This window comes from Globicephala melas, chromosome 12, assembly GCF_963455315.2.
Source record: "Globicephala melas chromosome 12, mGloMel1.2, whole genome shotgun sequence".
NCBI classification, from domain to species: domain Eukaryota; kingdom Metazoa; phylum Chordata; class Mammalia; order Artiodactyla; family Delphinidae; genus Globicephala; species Globicephala melas.
In genome coordinates this window covers 9,995,365-10,015,839 of record NC_083325.1, presented here as the reverse complement: position 1 = coordinate 10,015,839, position 20,475 = coordinate 9,995,365, and the positions used below count along the sequence as shown (strand labels likewise).

General features: G+C 52.9%; 2 protein-coding genes across 2 annotated transcripts; one reads left to right on the top strand and one right to left on the bottom strand.

Annotated features, from left to right (window-relative positions):
* Window positions 1–864: 864 nt before the first annotated feature.
* Window positions 865–13,502, bottom strand: TMEM127 (transmembrane protein 127). Its single transcript, XM_030838958.2, has 4 exons — window positions 13,355–13,502; window positions 12,615–12,932; window positions 4,281–4,445; window positions 865–3,269 (listed from the first exon to the last, which is right to left on the bottom strand). The coding sequence occupies exons 2-4, from the start codon at window positions 12,856–12,858 to the stop codon at window positions 2,962–2,964; spliced, it is 717 nt and encodes a 238-aa protein (XP_030694818.1). The 5' UTR covers window positions 12,859–12,932; window positions 13,355–13,502; the 3' UTR covers window positions 865–2,961.
* A 164-nt stretch (window positions 13,503–13,666) lies between these two features.
* Window positions 13,667–19,931, top strand: CIAO1 (cytosolic iron-sulfur assembly component 1). The gene is made up of 7 exons (XM_030838956.3): window positions 13,667–13,957; window positions 14,535–14,683; window positions 14,847–14,958; window positions 15,067–15,155; window positions 15,398–15,599; window positions 16,245–16,332; window positions 17,226–19,931. Exons 1-7 carry the CDS (start codon window positions 13,819–13,821, stop codon window positions 17,464–17,466), a joined length of 1,020 nt encoding a protein of 339 aa, XP_030694816.1. The 5' UTR covers window positions 13,667–13,818; the 3' UTR covers window positions 17,467–19,931.
* Window positions 19,932–20,475: the final 544 nt, after the last annotated feature.

Sequence of the window (20,475 nt, the reverse complement as noted above, 5' to 3'; positions counted from 1 at the left end):
AAGCCTCTCATAATCCCTGAGGTAGGAACCAGCCTCCCCGTTGGGCGCAGCACTTTTCCCAGCTGTCCAGTAGACCACTTACTTCGCTCTACCTTTCCGTGGTCGAGTCCACCTCCCGGGCTAAGAATATGAAATCTTTGGAGACAGGGCCCCTGAAGGTCATCACATTTCTCTCACGGTGCCTAAGCGGTGCTTTGTACACAAGGCGCCTTTCGTAAATGTCTGAAATGAGAGAGCGAACCCATTCCCAGCTCCCGAGAAAGACACGTATTCTTCCTGGGAATAAAAACAGAAACCCAAGTGGGCTGCTCCTCCAGGGGAGCCCTGAGCTCTTTCACTGTGATGCACACTGGGGCCCAGCGTGTCGGCTGAAGGTGTGAATGGACGAAGGGGACGTGGGTAACCGCTGGAGGCGTTGACGTTACACTCCTGGAGCCGTTTGCACTCACATACCTCTCCCTGGAAGTCAGTGGTCATTTCCCGTGGCTTCAAAAGGAAGTGCAGCTTCTTCTGCAAGTCCTGGCCCTGCAGAAGTCTACTTCTCTCCGCACAAGGGCTGGAGTTCAGAAGCCACGCTCTCTCCTGCAGCTCACAGGATGCAGAGGGAAGAGCTCAGGGTCTGAAATCAAGGACTTGGGCGGAGCCACCTATGGCTCCCAGCCTTGGGACCTCCGTGCGGAAGTTGTCAGGATTAGGAGGGTCATTTAGGTGCAGATGCCTTGCATGCAGCAGGCACACTCAAGTCCCTTCTAACTTTTTAAAAATTACGTTCACACTTCCTCAATTTCTCCTGCCTCTCTAAGAGGAAGGGAACGAACCAACTCAGGGAAGCTGCGACAGAAAAAGGACAGGGAGCCATTGGCATTTACATTCTTATTTGTGGTTTCGGGTTTTTTTGTTTTGTTTTGCTTTTAATTTTTTTTTTCTAGAAAATAAAAGGAACACAACCAAGGGAGTTTATATGACAAACTATCAGTGTCAGGAGGGCAGGGGAAAAGAGAAAGAAAGCCCAGAGGCGTGGGTAGCTAATAAAAAGTGGGTTCCGAACCACGCGGAACGGTCCACAGGGTCATGTCTGGGTCCTCATGAGACGACCGGTCACTTTGGCATGCGTGTTCGGTGCCCGGTCTCCTGGTCCGCCTGCTCAGAACCCCAGGGTCAGAGAGAGCTGGCTGCACCCTGGAAATCTGCCAAACTCAGACTTTACAGCAAGTCAAGACTTAATTTAGCTCCTCGGCTTTGTGCTCAGGTATCACACGGCAGTCTTTCTTGCCTAAAAGAAGAGTCTAGAAGAGTGTGAGAGTCACCATGGGACACACTTTGGCATCGCAGTGAACCCCACGTGGCCGCTCACTCAGGCGCAGACATGGCCTACACCACCAAAACAGGCGTCTGTCCAGACATCCTCAGGCAGTCTGGCCAAAGAAGGACAAGGGACATGACGGTCCCCGTCTAGCCACAGGTCAACAATGGTGTCTGTGCTCCAGTCTTACTCTATCGCCTGTGAAGGACACGGGGATCCATCTGCTTTTCGGCTTAACACTGGACACCGATTCCAAAGAAGCTTGGCCATTTGGATCCGCACCGTAGGTCTCTCCGGTTTCTCCCACTTTATGCCCCATATCTCAGGGCAGAAAATTCAGCCGATCCAGAGCCACGTGTGGCCAACAGAACGGCCAGAGCGATGGCCGGGCAAGAAAGCGCCGGCAGCACACTGTGAGACCAGAGTACATTCAAGAAGGGTCCCTGTGGACCGTACATTCAGCTCACAGTCTAGGGGACACACTGAGCCTGAAGGGCACAGCCAGGGCAGCTCGCCTGACAGGGGGTTCTGACACCTCATGCAGCAGGGCCCCCCTGGTCACAGTTCCTACGTGGAGAGCGGTGGGCTCGCTGGCCTGCTGCAGCCCCTGTTCCTGCACGGAGGCCAGGTTACGCCTCAGTGCCGCGGTCCTGAGGAGCACCACGCTGGCCAGCCAGCCAGGCCGATGTGGCTCTGGGTTCCACAGGAAGGCCGCAGGGAGCCGTGGTCACTGGGAGGAGGGGGCAAGGGAGGAGGGCTGCATTCTGCCAGGAGGGATTCGGGGAGGAACTACCAGGGGCTGGAGGGGTCTGCGGGCCCCAAACATGGCAGGGCCAGAAGGGACGGGATAAATAGCTGAAGGACGACAATGACAGTCTTGTCGCTAGTTTAAAAAGAGAGTATTGGTGTTGTTGCTCAGTTTTGTTTTTCCCTTTTAAAACCACTCACATTTTAAAAGGTGACAGGGCTGGGGAGATTTGGCCCCCTTCACACTGATCCTTTCCGGGGGGCCTCAGGCTCACGCCAGGGCGCCGGCCACCAGGCAGGCACGGGTCAGGGAGAGCACGTGCTCTGCTTCCCAGCAGCCACCCCTTCTCCCTGCAGAACCAGAACACACGTGACAGGCAGTCCAAAGACTAAAGTGCAGAGAATTCCACAGAGCGGGCAGCCCGGTACTGGGCACTCCCAGAAGGGGCAGGGGCAGGGCTCAGCCCAGAGCTACGCTGTGGGGCACATGTGGACAGCTATGAGGCGAGCCCGCAGGGCACGGTCCCCTTTCCCTTGGGCCCCGTGGACGCCTCTTCTAGCGGGGACCGTCCACTGTCAACAGCTCCCCAAGGAAAGTCTCAGTCTCAGAGATAGGGCCCACGAAGGGGGAAAACGTGTACGACCATCCCTGGTTGGTAATGACGAGTGACTGTGGAACGAGAGGGGGGTGGAAAGAAGGGAAACAGTGCCATTATCTAAAACCAGTGAACCCCAGGTTTTGAGAGCGGGGATCCATGAACAAACGCTAAAGGCAGAGTCTCTCCCGGGGAAGGTTGGTGAAGACGGTCAGGATCCTCCCGGTGAGGCCCGCTGGGGAAAGGAGCACCTCTGGGTGTGGAGGGCGCTGCAGAGCGGGGAGGGCTGCCAAGGAGGAGGGCCCACGGCTGGCACTAGGGCGTGTAGGCCGGGGGCGGCTGGAACTGGTTGATGACCTCGTACTCTGCCGGGTAAGGCTCGTTCTCCTCCATCTCCGAGAGCAGCTCCAGCGCCTGCTCCTCTTCCTCCGTGGGGTAGTGGCGCAGGAGGTTGGCTGCCGTGGCCAGGATTGAGGCCCCGCCCGCGCCTGCCACCAGGTAGAAGCTAACAGCGAAGGTGACATAAACCTGGGAGCCGTGGTACTTCTTATGTTGCTGCTGCTGGGCCAGGATGAGTTCGGAAGCCCAGTAAGAAAAACCGATGACGGTGGCACACTGCAGGACTGGGGGACAGAGGGACAGCAGAGAAAGGGGGTTAGCAGGCACCCCGCAGCCGGGATGCTTGAGGAATCAACTGCAGTCTCTCTACCCAAACCCCATTTTCAGAGAACCTGCCCGGCCCCAGACACTGCAAGGGGGAGCTCTTGTGGCTGAGGCGGGAGACAGAGGCCTGACCCCACCCGGGCCAACTAGATTCTCTCTGTCTTAAGAATTTGGAATTGGGGACTTCCCTGTGGTCCAGAGGTTAAGACTCTGCACTCCCAATGCAGGGGGCCCGGGTTCGATCCCTGGTCAGGGAACTAGATCCCGTGTGCCACAACTAAAGATCCCGCATGCCGCAACTAAAGATTCCACATGCCAGAACTAAAGATCCTGCCTGTGGCAATGAAGATCCCACGTGCCACAACTAGGACCCGGTGCAGCCAAATAAATAAATATTAAAAAAAAAAAAAAGAATTTGGAATTGGGATACTAGGGCCGCTAGAAGTCATTGGGTGCTTCGAGCGGAATAGACAAGGTCGTGCAGTTTGGGAGCTGGAGTTGCTGATACCCTAGGTCAAATCAACACAGCAGCCCCATCACGAGGGAGGAGAGAAGCCTCGTATGAGCAGAGAAGCCTGGCCTGCAGGGAAGCGGGAGCGGGGGAGAGAGAATCTGAGACCATGTACTCCAGGGAGACACAGGGAGACACTGTAGTTCCTCCCTTGCTCCTTCCAGGCCCATGAGCCTGGCTGAGCTTCACATCCTGTTCTTAGAGAGCCATGATGTCAATCCTAACAATATTCCCTCCCTACAGCTCAGCCGAGTGGGTCTGTGGTCCTGGCGGGCATACGTGCAAATGACGGAAGCCAGCTGCTCTCACACGCCAGCGCTCTGCGAAAGGCTAGAGCTGAAATGAGCGTCGGGAACAGGGTCTGCTCACGACACCCCTTCGCCCCCACCTGCAACTCCAGACAGGATGCCGCCCCCGCCCTGTGGCAGTTCCTCCCCGACTGGGAGTAGCCCGAGCTTACCTGTGAGGATGTGGGCGAAGGCATAGCGACGGGTGATCTTCAGGGCTGGATGCTTGGGCCCGAAGACATCCAGAAGGAAGGCGGAGAGACTACACAGGATGCCCAGGAAGCAGAAGGCGGCGATGACCCGCAGGAGCAGGACTGTCTGGGGATTCATGCAGAAATCTGTAGGGGGAGGAGCAGATCCTCAGGCTCCCAGGCAGCACCCTGGGGCAGGAAGCCCCCCCTCCACCACAGGCCGGCGAGCCAGGGGAGGACTGGAGGGGGGCGTGGTCTCAGCTCCCGCTCCCAGTGGGGCTGCAGAGGGGGTGGAGGAGCCTCCCTATTCAAAGACAGGACCCCTGGGTCACTGCTCCCGTGTGCCTCGAGTCCTTCCTCGCTTTCCAACAAGACTAGTCCAAGTGCAGGGCTCCACTTCAGTGTGCGGTTGACCCTTGAACAGCATGGGTTTGAACGGTGAGGGCCCACTTATGTGTGGACTTCTTTTTCAGTAGTAAACACTACGGTACTACACGATCGGGGTTGGTTAAGTCTGCAACGTGGAACCACGGATCCGGAGGGCCAACTATAAATTACACAAATTATACACAGATTTTCAACTGCTGGGAGGGTCAGCATCCCTAACCCCATTGTCGTTCAAGGGTTAACTGTACTTGCCACGCTCTCCTAACCATTTTTAAGGATCCTGACAATTAATCAGACATGTTAACCCATTCTGCTAAAGCATGCTTTGGGCTGGCAGGAAAAGCCAAAGGGACGAAGGCCAGAGGCCCATTCAAGTCCATGCTCTATCCAGTCACTCACTCACAGCCCTTTTGTTCAAAAAGAAGCTGAAGCAGTTTAGAGAACCTTGTAATGACAAGAGAGGACTAAATAGATGGGGAAAGCTGGTAGACTGGACCTCCACATTTATCTTTGCTCCCTCCCGAACCCTACTAAAACAAAAGAAAAAAAATTAAGACATAAACCCACACAAAGAGAAGAAGGGCAAAACAAAATTCTGGAAACTGGGAAGTAACGGGACTCAGAACTAGAACTGACTTGAGAGAATAGATAAACTGAAGTATAAGCCGGAAATGGGAAAAGGTAAGAAGCAGCTAGGTTTACACCACAAAAGCCTGAAAGGCTCAGAAACTGACAGCCCCAAATACCTTCTAAAATGAGGGCAAAGCCATTGGGGGGTGCTCGCTCTACCAGAATGAGGGAATGATCCAAGAAAAAGGAAGATACTAAAACAGGAGACCCAACATTCAAAGAGTAAAGAGCCCCCAGGGTCATAGTGAACGATACCAGGAGGACAGCTACACACCAGATCCCATCAAGCAACCTACATTTCCCTCTAGGACTTTAATACCATTCTTTCCTTTTTTCTTTTTTCTTTTTTTTATTCCATCTAGACCACACTGTCAGCTCCCTTTGATATCTACGCAAACTGCCACAGTTCTAGAAACACACAGACAGAATAAAGGCTGGTCCAAAAAGATACCATTTTAAGCTTTGATAAAAAGTAGGAAATGGGCCTTAACTTCCTCTATTCAGCCACTGGCAAGTTCTTCTTTTATTTGGGCCATGGGTCACCAAGTGACTTGGGAAAATTTGAAAAGGGCTGGCAAGACTTACACTGTAGGCTCCTTTCCCGAGTTTTTTTTTTTTTGGAGGTGGGGAACCACAAGCTTTATTGGCTGAAAGTTCTCCTCAGGAGCCTGGCCTGCTGGGCTTTCCTGAGTTTTGATCTCAGGCTGAGAGGCTGTTGGACGGTGGTTATCACTCTCTCGTGCACAGGAGAATCCCCAGGGTGCTGGTTGAGAGCATGTTCCCAAGCTCCAGAGATTCTGAGCTCTTGGTCTGGAGCAGGGCCTAGGAATCTGGATTTTTACCAGCAGCGCAGGGGGCCTAAGCCTTACACCCCAAGAAACACTGATCCTGGACCTAGAGGGAGATGAACTGATGAAGAAGAGTCCGAAAACCTGGGGAGGGCACCTGAGATCAACAAAGCAGCCTCAAACCAGCCGACGTTGATCGGCATCATGGCGTCCTGGACAGAGGGCGCAGCCTCCCACGCGGAAAAACCAGACCAGATATGCAGAGGCCCCGGGCCTTTGTGACAGCGTGCACTCCCTACCGCCTCAGGCTCAGAATTCACCAGGCAGATGTTGCCTGGGCCCACACATGATTCATACGCTTTGATCTGGCTTCAGAGCTACCTGTCACTCTCTTGTCAGCTAACCATCTGTTTTGGGGCCCAATCATCCAGCCTGAGGGATCGCCTGCTGCTAGCAGGCTTGCCTGTGCATTAGCTCTGCCAGCAACCAGGTCCAGCCTCCATTTAATCCGGCCCTGCGGGCCTGAAGGGGTCTAGAAACCCAAAGGGCCTCTCTGAAACCAAAGCTCCTGGAGACGGGGGCTGTTTCCTGGCTGCATTCTGAATATTGCTGAAAGCTCTCTGAGACAGTTCTTCTGGGGTCCACGTGGCACGTGGCAGGGATGGGGCAGGACGAAAGTGTTCTTCTAGTGCTTCCAAGAATAACCTGCGAGTGGCAGGGTATAGGGGCTTACATCACACTCCGCTCTGCAGCAGGCCGTGTTCAGATTCCTCCAGCATTACTCAACGTGACCAGGACCTCTGAGTGATGCTTTAATTGTAGTACTTAAAGTCAACTCAGTGTTGTTTATTTTTAATTAATTAATTTATTCATTTATTTAATTTTTGGCTGCATTGGGTCTTCACTGCTGCATGTGGGTTTTCTCTAGTTGCTGAGAGCGGGGGCTACTCTTTGTTGCGGTGCACGGGCTTCTCATTGCGGTGGCTTCTCTTGTTGCAGAGCATGGGCTCTAGGTGCGCGGGCCTCAGTAGTTGTGGCACGCGGGCTCAGTATTTGTGGCTCACGGGCTCTAGAGCACAGGCTCAGTAGTTGTGGCACGCGGGCATTAGTTGCTCCATGGCATGTGGGATCTTCCCGGGCCAGGGCTCGAACCCGTGCCCCCTGCGTCGGCAGGCGGATTCTTAACCACTGCACCACCAGGGAAGCCCTCAACTCCGTTTTAATTTAGCAACTAGTTTTAACTGAAAAATGTAACACACAGGGCTTCAACGATACTATCTTTGGCTGCATAAGTGAGTATAGGATGTTCACTTGATTATCATCCTTTAAAACGTACATCCGCTGGATACACTTCTACGTGTCTTATGTTTCAGAATACACTTATCTTAGGAATAAGGAGGACTTGCACAGATGTCCAGCTGCCCCTCCCAAGAGACAAACATTGTTGGTAGTTTTTTGTGTGCCCCTCCAGGTATTCCTGCTTGTGCACGCAGATGGGGCAAACGTCATCTTAGTTAAGCCTCACTCCACTCTGGGGGATTCATCACATGGTTCAGATGAGGAATTGGAGCCTCCAGGAGGTTAAGTGACTTCCTGCAGGTCACACGGCACAGAGCTAGACTCCAAATCCGGGTCAGGCTCCCTTGCATCGTGAGTTAGCCGTTTAGCACCAGGGTTAGCCGTTTTAATTTTTCCTCGCTGGAGCTAATCAATCAAATCCTAAAGAGCTGTATTTGAATGAAAGGTCAAAGGTGGCTATGAATGCTGGCAGAGCCATCGCCAGTGCCAGCAGCTGCTGAGCTCACTAAGGGAACAGCTGGAAGCATGAAATCTCTTCTAGGCAGAAAAGGTTTGGGTCGTTAAGCAAACCTTAAAAGGTTTGAAAGGAACTCATACTGGGAATTACTGGGCAAAACCTGCTGGGTGTGGTCTAAGCTTCTGCAGTCCTCAGAGTCTGGCTCTGAAAAGCAGAAGTCACTGGATTTGGCACCCAATCCTAGCTCTCCCACAGATTGTATGTCACCTTGAGCAAGTCACTGAATGCCCTTGGCCTCTGCGCTCACCCTGTCAAAGGGAAGCTATAACACATGCCCCGCCTGCACAGGGGTGCGTGGGGAGGGTCAAAGCACAAAGTGCTGGGGATGAGCCGCCCCACTCCCTCTGCGCTGGGCGGCCACAGCAGTGTCTCTTCTCTGGCGTGCCTTTCCTCCTTACACCGAAACTGCTCCGTCCACACACGTCAGCCAGTGTGGGCCAAAGGAGGAGCCCACTAATGCCAGACTGAGGACCTGTGCCACCAGGGTGACGATGCAGTACAGAGAAGGGGCTTTGGACCCACAATTCAAACAGGTTTTGTTTCTACGTGACGCCTTCTGCCTTTCTCTACTCCAAAGCTCTGAGCAAACCTTCAGGCTCAGCGGGGAAGCCAAGTGGGGACTTTCCTTGGAGTGGTGCTAAGAGATACCCCAGGAGCCTGCCCTACATCCCTCAGCGGTCTCAGAGCACACAGGGAAGACAGGCAGCGTTATCCCTGACACGCTTAGAACCCAGCTCAGACTCTCCTGGGGTCGGGATCTCAATGTCCCTTTCTTTCCTCCCTGTCAGACATCAGTATGGCAGGGAGGGCAATGAATATCTGCTCCATTGAGAGGGCTGCCAAAGAGAAGCAAAATCCTCAGATGTTACATGTGTGTTACTTTATTTGTGGAGAGAAATGGCACATGGAGCAGGGTCCTAATTTTAAACTCAAACCAGTGGTGCAGGGAACTCCCTGGTGGTCCAGTGGTTAGGACTCTGTGCTGCACTGCTGGGGGCCCAGGTTTGATCCCTGGTCGGGGAACTAGGATCCCACAAGCCGTGTGGCACAAACAAATAAACAAACAAAAATTGTTTAAAAAAAAACAAAACAGTGGTGCACCCACTACACTCCAGTAAGACAGAATACATCCTACCCCCCAGTTGTGCTGTGTGGCCTGTTTATTTTGGTAACTATTGCTTGACTGTTCCCTCCAGTCACTGGGGAAGAGGGCAGCTGCTGTGTAACAGGATCCCAAGGAGCTGACTTTGCCCAAGGTCATTGGTAAGTCACTGGGCTGGATTTGTTTTGAAGGCCCTGGCTCTTCCTGTCTACCTGCCCATGGCTCTCACCCCTCCTGACCCAAAGAGGCTGCAGGCAGGACGCTTCAAGTGGCTTCTGGCCAGTTCCCTTCTGTCCCGTGTCCTATTTCCCCCCTCACTGGAGTCCCTGAGTCAGAGGCACGTCCCCGGGGGCCCCAGTCCTTCCAGCACCCACCTGCGCAGCCACTGCCCGGTGTGACTTTTTTTTCCAACCGAGGCTTCTGACACAAGACTCGAAGAGGGCCCTCCAGTGCCTGGCTGGGTCATCCCACAGATACCAATGGTCCTAGCCCAGCTGCCTCTGAGGACAGGCCCCACGGGATTGGGAAATGCCAGCTGCATCGGTCACCACCCCTCAGACACTCCGGCCCTTCCTGGAAGGCCCTTGATCTTCCTGTGGCTTGCTGTCAACCGTGATTCCCCTGACTTCACATCCTAAACTCCCTCATTCTCCAGAGATGCTTCCTGAGGCTGTGGTCCCTGCTGCCCTTTGCTGGGCACGCTTGAGAGGCAGAGAGGGACTGGGGCTCAGAAGGAGTGATTCTCTGGGCTCCCCTGCTGGGGGCCACTATCGGTCTGGGCACATCTCTGCCCGCACCCCGGGCCCAGACTGAAGAAGAGCTTTGTGAGGAGCAGGGGAGTGGCAGAGTTCTGGTGGATCTTTTAAGCCAACGGCATTTGTTAAAGCCTTCAAGGGCTCTGGGAATGACAGCGGGAGGATGAGTGGCTTTGCCTCAGCTCACCAACGTAAGGTGATGAGGAATAAAAAGGCGCAGCTTTGCCTAGGCTTGTGATGAAAACTCAGCTAGAATGGGGAAATAAGAGGCCTGGGACAGCTCTGATGGAAGGAGAAAGCAGCTCAGTGTGCGCTAAGGTACAGTGGTGAGCGTGGAGTCCACACCACTCAGATCAGCTGTGTGTCCCTGAGCAAGTGACCTGACCTCCCTGAGCCCGAGACGTGTGTGTGTGTGTTGGGGCGGGGGGTGGGGTGATGACAGTCCCTACCAAATAAAGATGTTGTTTAGGAGACACTACAGCCAGGCGTGAAGTGGGTTTACACAATGCCTGGCACTCAGGCAGGGGGCCAAGAAATGGGAAGACACCGTCCCAAAGCCTGCTGGCCCTGGCCGCTCCCTGTCGCCTGCAGAGACCTGGCAGAGTCTGTTCTCCCTCTGGAAGCATCTACAGGCACCGGATCTGTACCCCATAGCTCTGCTCCCTCCTGAGATGGGGAATATCCCAGGCTTCCATGCTAGGGTATCTGCCAGGCCCTGAGGCTCAGTACAATCCCACAGAATAGCGTACATCTGAAGGCCCACTGGGCACCGAAAAGCCAACTGGTACAAAGAAGAAGAAGAGAAACAGGGACCTTTGGATTCCTCGCCTTCTTCTGTGGTAGCTCATGAGGTAGCACTGTCAACTCCTTTATTAATGGACACCAAGCGTTCCCAGCTTGTAATGGCCAAGAAGATGGCCAAGGAAAACCAGGCCGAAACTATTCATGGGTTAAGATTCCTAAACACACGAGCAGGCATAATGTAAAGGTGAAGGCAACGTGCTTTAGAAAACACAAAACCTGGCTTGGATAATTTCTCAGAAGAGGTAAATGTATGTGTAAACAAAGGAGAACTGCACCAAGAATTTATTCTTACTTTTGACATGGCTTTGACAAGGATGCACGCCAGAGTGGACTGAACGATCGTGAGATCATTCCTTATGACGGCTGAAGTAAAGCAAAGGTTAAAAAACATAAACGAGACAGCGTCACTTTAAACTGGAGTCAACGGTGAGGTACACTCAGCTATGCCACTCCCAGCTGTGTGGCCCTGGAGAGATCACTTCACCTCTCTGAGACACCAGTTTCCTGGACCTTTGGAATGAGGACACGGGATCAGACGGCCCCTCCCCTCATGGCATGAATTTTAAGAGCCTCCCTAGGAATGAAATGAAATGGAGAAGCATCGTGAACTCTCTCCCAGTTTGGAAATGACACCAAGCCCTTGAAACACTGACCATCAGGGGATCGATCAACTGCCACGGTCTGGGTGAAGCGGTGGAAAGGTGGCAGCTGTTCCTCAAAAAAAGGCAAGTACAGGGGAACACGCTAAGGGAAAAACCATTCAACTCAAGCTTGATGGGCTTTCTGTCACCAGCTACACGCCACAGAAAAAGCTGCACGTCACACGGCCTCCATCGTGTGGATAACTTTGCTCGTAATGAGCCAACGCAGAGAAAGCGATCATCAAGGTGAAATCTAGAAACAAACCAGAAGCCCCCTACCTGCTCTCTACAAAATCATCCTAAAGCTTCAAAGACTCAAGAGAAATGCAAAACAGCAAAAGAACTCTCAGCGAAAGACAAGATTAGGCCACAAGGATACGGCTTTTCAGCCACAACCTGCATAAGTGGTATATATGATCCAAGTTCTCCAAAGGAAAACTTGACCTTTTCACCAAATCCCAGAGCCTGAATCCGTAAAAAGGCAACGTGAAGATATCTAACAGGACGGGCTTCTGATACATGGGGCAGTAAACATCTGGAATGAATTACAGCCAGGGAGTGGCACAGGGAGAAAGCATTCACGAATGGTTCAAAAGGCCTTGCGGGTAATGAACTCCGCTGTTACTAAGGGCTGTTTGGAATCCACTGACCATTTTCCCTGTAAAAGCCAGGCAGTGCCATCCTGACCCCCACACCACACAGCCTTTACCCTTCATTACTACAGACAGGGTGGGCAGGATGAGCTACAGGCCTCCCCTGGGTCCAGTAAAGACCACGGTCCCTTTCCCCTTTCCTCTGCCTCCCTGGCTGAGAAGCAGGATGACGAACAAAGCAAACTTACCTCATTCGGGCACACTTGTGAGGGTTCCAAGAACCAAATTCCTATTGTTTTACTGAGGGTGGCAATGGAACTGACTTCTGGTTATTGAAAATACCATAGACTCCCTTTGTCTCTAACAACAATCAAATTACTGTACAACTCAAAAACATCTTTTAAACTCTAGCCATATTTAAAAGTTCCTTTTTCTCCATCAATCAGGCTGTCCCAAAGAAACCTTCCTGTATCCCAGAGGCTCCTCAGAAGGAGACAGCTGATTGTGATGCCTAGCACCCTTATCTTCTCTCCATATACGGCGCCCTTCGCCCGGCAGACGCCTAAAATAGCAGTCCAGATTAGCATGGCGTTGAGGAGTGGGTGCTTGGCTGAATAACATTAGAATTAATGAGGGGCTGGACCCCAAACAGAGCCACCTGGTGGGCATGAACACCAGGCACGAATGGGGCTGTTTCCTTCAACCAAGTGCCTGCCCCAGGCTATCTCAGCTCCAGCCGGCACCCTACCGAGGAGGCCCTGTCGTCCAGAAAGAAGAGGGCCGGCGCGCAGCGCCCTCACCTTTCAGCAGGTCCGGGTGCACGGAGCCCAGCACGTCGGAGACCCCCAGCTCCTGGCGGGAACAGGTGCCTCCGTGGATGTGCAGCCAGGCAGGCTCGGCGAGGGCAGTGCACAGCGCGGTGATGGACAGGGCACCCGGCAGGGCCGAGGCCAGGCTACGCTCCGGCTGCTTGGGCAGAGCGCTGCCTCCCGGGTTCCTCCGCCGGCGCCCGCCAGGCAGCCCTGCGCCTCCGGGGGCGTACATGCCCGGGGCCGCCCGCCGTCGCTCCGCGGTCGCTGCTGGTCGCCGCCGACCTCCGCCGAGCGCACAGAGCCTGCCTGTCCGGGGGGAGGAGAGCAACGCGCTGGGTTCGCAGAGGTGAGGCTGGCGCAAGGCTGTCAGGGCCGACACCGGAGGATGGGGGTGGGACCGAGGGCAGAGCAGAGACAGGAGAGCTGCAGAGGTTCGGGGGGCGGGGACAGGGTCCCTGGAGTGGGGCTGCGGAGGTGCAGGATGATGACCCGGAGAGGGCTGGGGGCCCGCTGGATCTTGGCAGAGCAGAGTGGGGAGAGGGGCTGGGGCGGAGTTATCTGTTAGTGGTGGAAGAGAGACCCGGCCTAGGAGTCTTGGCCAGAGGGTGCCGAGGGGCGGAGGACCAGGCTGGGCCGCAGGGATCGGGGACCCAGGATCTGGGAACAGCGATCTGGGGTGCGACCTGTGTCCAGAGAGGACCCACCCCTCACCGACTCCTGATCCTCACCGGTCAGCAGGCCTCAGTGCCGGGATGGCGTCGCTCCGTCCCGTCACGGGCTCCTCAGCTGCCACGGTCCGAGCGATCCCAGGCCACAAACCCGCAACGCCCGAACCAACCCGGGCACGATCCACTTCCGGCTTCCTCCACCTCTGCCCCCGCCTCCTCCGGCTCCCCGCCCCGTCCCCCGCGCGCGACACAGCCCGGGCGCGTCGCCGGCTCCCTGCGCAAGGCCTCACGGGACTTGTAGTTTCAGGCAGTCCCGTGATGCTTTCCGATGGGGGTGGGGGGCTGTGGGGGAGGGGGGAGTGAAAGGCCGACTACAACTCCCAGAGGGCAGCACGGCAGAAGCCGCGGGTGCTTTAGTTCCAAGGAGGACCCCGGCCCTCAGGAGGAAGAGGATTTGCCTGGTGGGAGCCGCAGTCGGCGCGGCTGGCTCTGCTCACCTCTGCCTTCTCCTGAGCCGGGCAGCCATGAAGGACTCGCTGGTGCTGCTTGGCCGTATCCTGGCGCACCCGGACTCCCGCTGCTGGTTCCTGGCCTGGAACCCCGCGGGAACCTTGCTGGCCTCGTGCGGGGGCGACCGGAGTGTCCGCATCTGGGGCAGGGAGGGTAAGGCCCGGCTGCGCGACCGCTGCCGCCGAGGGGTCTACGTGCGCTTGGTGTGGGTGCCAGGCTCGGGGAGTGCGCAGCCTGCGGGGCAGGCATACCCTGGACGGGGGTCGCAGGCCAAGGGAGAGGGTGGAGGGGCCTCCTTAGCCACTCTGAGAAAGCTTTTCTGGCAAAGGAGTCGACAAATACTAGAAGCTAAAATGTCAATAGGCTGAAACTGTTGAGGGAATTGTGATAGTTGCTGAGGTAGGAAAATGCAGAGAGAAGAAGGAAAGTAGCCTGCAGAGTAATTTGCTATAGATGATGAAGTTTAAATTTTATCCCAAGGGCGTTTGGGCGCTATTGACAGTTTTAAATTGGGAGGGTGACTCCTTCGATTTGACTTAGAAGGATGCCTCCAGAGGAAGTGGAGTCAATTAATATACTGACTTTCTGAAAGCATGTTATTAAACACACCCACTGAGCTTTGCCCCCCAGCTTGGCTCCAATACTGGTCCCCATTACCCAATGGCATTGATATGCTTCAGCACTTTCTCGTGCACCCAGCTCCAGAGCCTGGCCTGTCCTCTGCTTTTAGGTGACAGCTGGATCTGCAAATCTGTCCTTTGTGAAGGCCACCAGCGCACCGTGCGGAAGGTGGCCTGGTCTCCCTGTGGGAATTACCTGGCCTCTGCCAGCTTTGATGCTACCACTTGCATTTGGAAGAAGAAGAATGATGACTTTGAGGTAACCGGGCTGGATGGGACCAGGATTGTTGCCTGTTCCCTGCCCCCCCAGCCAGGGCTGGTTGAGGAACATGAGCCAGCCTGGGCCAGTGGGGCTGTGCCCATGAGAAGGACCGCAGGGGTCTTAGCTGCTGCTGATTCTTGTCCCTCTTCCCGGTTCACAGTGTGTAACCACTCTGGAGGGCCATGAAAATGAGGTCAAGTCGGTAGCCTGGGCCCCATCTGGCAACCTCCTTGCCACCTGCAGCCGAGATAAGAGTGTGTGGGTCTGGGAAGGTGAGTCCAGGTCCCTCCAGATGCAGTTGGGAACCTGCCACCAGATCTCCCCCTGTGTCCCTGACAGGGTCGGTCAGCTCAAGGACTCCTTTCTTTTCTCTTGCACAGTTGATGAAGAAGACGAGTATGAATGTGTTAGTGTCCTCAACTCTCACACACAGGATGTCAAGCATGTGGTTTGGCACCCGAGCCAGGAGGTGAGAGTCAGATATCTTGGTGGGAAGGAATTCTGATGTGGAGGGTTGTATCCAGCCTTCTTCTGCTCTTCTGCCTCAACCTGGCTTTTCCAGGGATCTCGATCTGTGACCCAGACACATCAATCCCTTTATAAAAGCAGACCCCTGGGACTCTCCTGTCCTGGGAGGGAGAAATGTTGGAACCACAGACACTTCTTGGGCCCTACAGACATGTGCTGTGTTTTCCCTGGCCTCTCCCACAGCTGTTAGCCTCTGCCAGCTATGACGACACAGTGAAGCTCTACCGGGAGGAAGAGGATGACTGGGTATGCTGTGCCACCCTCGAAGGCCACGAATCCACCGTGTGGAGCTTGGCCTTTGACCCCAGTGGCCAGCGCCTGGCCTCTTGCAGTGATGACCGTACCGTGCGCATCTGGCACCAGTATCTACCGGGCAATGAGCAAGGTGAGGGCCCAGCCTGGGAGCTAAGGAAGACCCATCTCTCACGAGGCTTAGTCTACTGAGGGGCTGAGACACACAGATGAGTCCCAGGAGACTGGGGTAGAAAGGCAGGTGTGCCACCAGAGGCCTCCAGGTATCGTGCCGAAAGAGTCGGGAGCGTCTGAGGAAGGGGGGCCATTTCATCTGGACTTGAAAGAGTGTGCGGGATTTTAACACGAGAAGAGAATTCTAGGTGCAGACAACACGAGCAAAGGCATTGAAGGTAAAGACAGCCTAGACTTATGCCAGGAACAGTGACTCGTGTCGTTGGAGCATAAGCATAAAGGGTTTGGAGAGAAATGAGGTGGGTTGGGCTGGCTGGTGGGCGGCCTTGAAAGGCAGGCTAACCCATCAGACGTAGTCGGCAGCAAAAGGGTTTTGAGGAACAGGACATACGCTTCTCAGAATTCTGCTGTAAAAATGCCAGTCTGGCTGCAGTGTGTAAGGCAGATCAGTGAGGACAGAGACAGAGCAATGAAGATGAGGCCTCATGACTGAGGGTGGGCTGGGGCGCAGCAAATTAGGGTCTCCTCTGGGGCGGGTTAGATACTCTCCTGAGATGCCCAGGACACGGACATGCCTGAGGCTCAAGAGAAGTCTGTCATGCAGGGGTGGCGTGCAGCGGCTCTGACCCTAGCTGGAAATGTATCTGCACCTTGTCAGGCTTCCACTCCAGGACCATTTACGATGTCGCTTGGTAAGACCTCCCCACCGCCTCCACCCTGCCACCCCAACCATTGGAGAGGTTTTAGAGAAGTCAGAAGCCTGTGCTGCTCCCTTTCACCTTTGGGAATACATGGGGATAGAGAGCAGCCACCCTCGGGTCTTCAGATCAGGCCAGACTGTCTCCATGCTGGCTCAGAGCTGGCCGGTCTGGGGTACGCAGGAGCGGGGAGAGGCTTAGACCCAGGCCTGCACCTGTGATAAGATTCCAGGCTATGAAGGCAGCTCCAGCCTTTGGGGGTCACACAGCATCATACCATCCAGAAATATTTATTCTTGAAACTGTGGATTCATGGCTGGAGAATCCAGCCATGAATCCACAGGGCCGTTTCTACCCTTATGGGGTCTAGAAAAACGACACCATTCATATAGGAGAGTCGATGAGAGGGCAGTTCTGGCCCTGAAAATCTATCCCTTGGAAATAATCCTAAATAATGGAAAAACCTGATGTGCATCTAAGTTTTATTTATATTGGCAAACATTTGGGAATAGCAAATATGGACTCAAGAAAAAGTATGGTAGAATTCAGTGGCCTATCGTATCACTTTTTAAAAAATGGTCAAAGAATACTTTATGACAGGGAAACTGCTTATTCCAAGTGAGAAAAGTACAATTCAGAGTTATTTGTAGTTTTTTAGGTTAATTGTATTGGAGGAAAACCTAGATGGCAGCCCTTGAAGCTTGGGGTGATGTTTGTGGCTACATATTTGTTAGGGAGGCTCTTCGATAAGACACTTACAGCTGAGGCCTGAAGTTTGGGACGGGAGCAGGCCAGGGGGACTATAGAACCCATCCCTCCTACCTGATTTGCCAGGTTGGGGAGGGAGGAGCCACCTGCATACTCACTGATGCACATGTTCACCCCAGGTGTCAGCTGACAGGGGCCCTGGCTACCGCCTGTGGGGATGATGCCATCCGAGTATTTGAGGAGGATCCCGGCTCAGATCTGCAGCAGCCCACCTTCTCCGTGACGGCCCACGTGCCTCAGGCCCATTCCCAGGATGTCAACTGTGTGGCCTGGAATCCCAAGGAGCGGGGGCTCCTGGCCTCCTGCAGTGACGATGGAGAGTTGGCCTTCTGGAAATATCAGCCGTCTGAAGGCCTCTGAGCCACCTTGACTTTGGACAGAATCATGGTTCCCCAGAAAATGTCACAAGACTTTCCCAGCCCCTGAGAGGACCCAGAGGAGCATCCCTGACCTTCCTTTAACTTGGCCCTCCTCCATGCAGACTTGGGTAGAAGTGCAGGCCACAGAACTACTCACTCCTTCCCGTCCTTTGACACGGAGTCCTTGGTAAAGAGCTACAGAACATCAGTCTATTGTACTTAAGCCAGATTTTGCTTGCTTTAGGGCACAGTGTTAAATTTGGGGGTGGTGGTGAGTATACTATTTATAATCATCATATCTATATGTAGGAGGGATATATCTCAGCCCTTTCTGAAACTGTAAGCTTTATGGAAATAATCCATCTGAGTCCCAAGTCCTGTTTTGTAAGGACATTCACAATCTAAAAGAATTCCATGGTGAGTCCTTTTCTGAAGTAGGTCCTGCTTTCTCGATTTCTGGGCAAACCCTTGCATTTAAGACATTCAGTCAATACTGAAGGAAATTTTTTTTTTTTTTTTTTTTTTTGGCTGTGTTGGGTCTTCGTTGCTGCGGGTGGGCTTTCTCTAGTTGCGGCGAGCGGGGGGCTACTCTTTGTTGCGGTGAGCAGATTTCTCATTGCAGTGGCTTCTCTTGTTGGGGAGCACGGGTTCTAGGCGCGCGGGCTTCAGTTGTGGCACGCGGGCTCAGTAGTTGTGGCTCGCGGGCTCTAATACGCAGGCTCAGTAGTTGTGGCGGGCTTAGTTGCTCCATGGCATGTGGGATCTTCCCGGACCAGGGCTCGAACCCGTGTCCGCTGCATTGGCCGGCGGATTCTTAATCACTGCACCACCAGGGAAGGCCTGAAGGAAATTTTTTGATGTAGGTTGGTTTAGAGTGAGAAACACCTCTGCTTTCCCTTTGAAACCCTTAACGTTAACCTTCTGTGCTATGTGCTGTGATGACAGCTGGGAAGTGCTGAGAAATAAATGGGGAGGACATGACCCCTAGAAGGGAGAGTTATTGGTGGCCACAGGGCATGCATTCTCAGTGGGGATGAAAACTGGATCTTGGGTGAGGGGCAAAAAAAAATCTTAGAGACAGTAATTTGTGGCCCTCAGAAGGACCACGGTATGTAAACATGCTGTGGTCTGTCGTATTAGATTTTCATGGTGGGGGTGAGGAGTAAAAAGATGCCGATTCAGGCCCCTTAAGGCAATGATGATGAAAAAATGGTAGAGAAACACTGGCGCAGGTAGTCAGCGCTTTAGTCTCACGTTATCCTCTGACAGGCACTTCCAAGTGGGTTTTGACTTGAGGCCTGTCTTCAAGCCCACAGCCTTCACTTGATTTTTTACACCACAGAAATCATGACCTTAGATTTTGAAGACAGCTGGGGCAGTACCTAGAGCAGTGGTTCTCAAGATGTGGTCTGCCAGTCACTGGAAATTCCTAGATTTTTTCAGCAATTGGTGCCTGGGCAGGAAGCAAGGCAATGGCACCAACTACTACAGTCGTGTCTCCATGCCTAGGTCTCACAGTGAAAAAATTGCCAACTTCCCTGAGAAATGTCCTCAACAGAACTAATAAGAGATAAATTGTATTAAATCTGGACCCTTGAGCATACAGCTCATGTTCTGCAATGACGGGAAGCACACACGAGCACTCCTGCGCACTGAGGTGTGGCTGTCTTGAGGAAAAGCAGTTGTGCAACACAACTGTGTTGTTCATGGCATAACCATTTCTACTTGAAAGAACGAGCAAATTATGGTATTTAGACTTGGCTATTTGGGAGACATTTTCCGGAAAACGAACGGAATGAGCCTTTCACTTCAAGGGAAACTGATAGTGTTGCCAATGATAAAAGCTTTCAAGCGAAACTTAGAATCTTTGAAAACTTGTATTGCCGCCATGAGCTTGACACGTTCTCAATGCTTAGACTTTTCTGAGGGGACTGGTGGTGATAAGAACAAACGTGATCTGTATGATGAAATGTATTGACATTTGGAAGATTTGCATAATTCAGTGAATGAGCATTTTCCAAATGCCTAATGCATGATGTTATAAAATCAGTCATGGGTAAGACTCATTAAAAGTGTAAGGCCAGTGGGTTTTAATGTAAGAGTATAAAAAGCTCATTGATAAGGTTTCAGATCCACATTGCCTTTAAGAAACTGCCACCTGTGGAGTGGTGACGTAGCATCACATAGACTCAATTACCTGAGAAGCCTATTTAAAAACTTTTTCCAACTTCATATCTGTGTGAATTCAGCTTTACGTCAGCACAACACACAACAGGTTGTGGAAGCAGCTATGAGAATCCAACTGTCTTCTATTAAGCCAGACATGAAAGAGATCTGCAAAAATGTAAAATGCCACTCTTCTCCCTGGATTTGTTTTGGAAGTTGTTTTTCATAAAAAGTTAACATAAGTTACTGTTGTTTTAAAATGCATTTACTATAGTAAATAAACATCAATGGCTATAACCCAGATAATAAAGGCTGTTTGGGGCTCTTAATTTTTTGTAGTGTAAAGGGGTCCTGAGACTAAATTTGAAAACTGCTAACCTAGGGAAATTACCCTTCAGAATCATTTTCTAATTTTATGCACACTTATTTCTAAAAAAACCAGAAGGCAAGAATTTGAGAAAAACATTTGTAGATCTGGATCTTAAAATCGGTTTAAGCACCCAGTTGGTGCTGCCTCATTATGGGATGGGACACTGCTGGTCTTGAGAAAGTTCTAACCTGTTGATCTCTCCAGCAAAGTTAGTTCCTGCAGTAGGGCAGATACAGAGGAAGGGACCAAAGGCACAAGCCTGACTGAACAGAAGCTACCAACACTGTTCCCTCTGCGCTGACTGAAATGGTGCAGGCGGCAGCCCAACTGAAGAGCAGCCTCGTCCTCTAGAAGTGCTCACTGTGAGCAAGTTCACTGGCTGAAAAAAATAATCCTTAGGTTGGAGAAACGAAACTTTTTTTTTTTGGCTGCATTGGGTCTTCGTTGCTGTGCACAGGCTTCCTCTAGTTGCGG

Bases quoted from the DNA above. Each gene is read 5' to 3' on its own strand.
- TMEM127 (XM_030838958.2), bottom strand. From the start codon at position 12,858: ATGTACGCCCCCGGAGGCGCAGGGCTGCCTGGCGGGCGCCGGCGGAGG. The intron at 4,446-12,614 runs GTGAGGGCGCTG...CTCCCCCTACAG, and splicing joins GCACCCGGACCTGCTGAAAG to ATTTCTGCATGAATCCCCAG. The intron at 3,270-4,280 runs GTAAGCTCGGGC...TCTGTCCCCCAG, and splicing joins CTTCGCCCACATCCTCACAG to TCCTGCAGTGTGCCACCGTC.
- CIAO1 (XM_030838956.3), top strand. From the start codon at position 13,819: ATGAAGGACTCGCTGGTGCTGCTTGGCCGTATCCTGGCGCACCCGGAC. The intron at 14,684-14,846 runs GTAACCGGGCTG...CCCGGTTCACAG, and splicing joins AGAAGAATGATGACTTTGAG to TGTGTAACCACTCTGGAGGG. The intron at 16,333-17,225 runs GTAAGACCTCCC...TGTTCACCCCAG, and splicing joins ACCATTTACGATGTCGCTTG to GTGTCAGCTGACAGGGGCCC.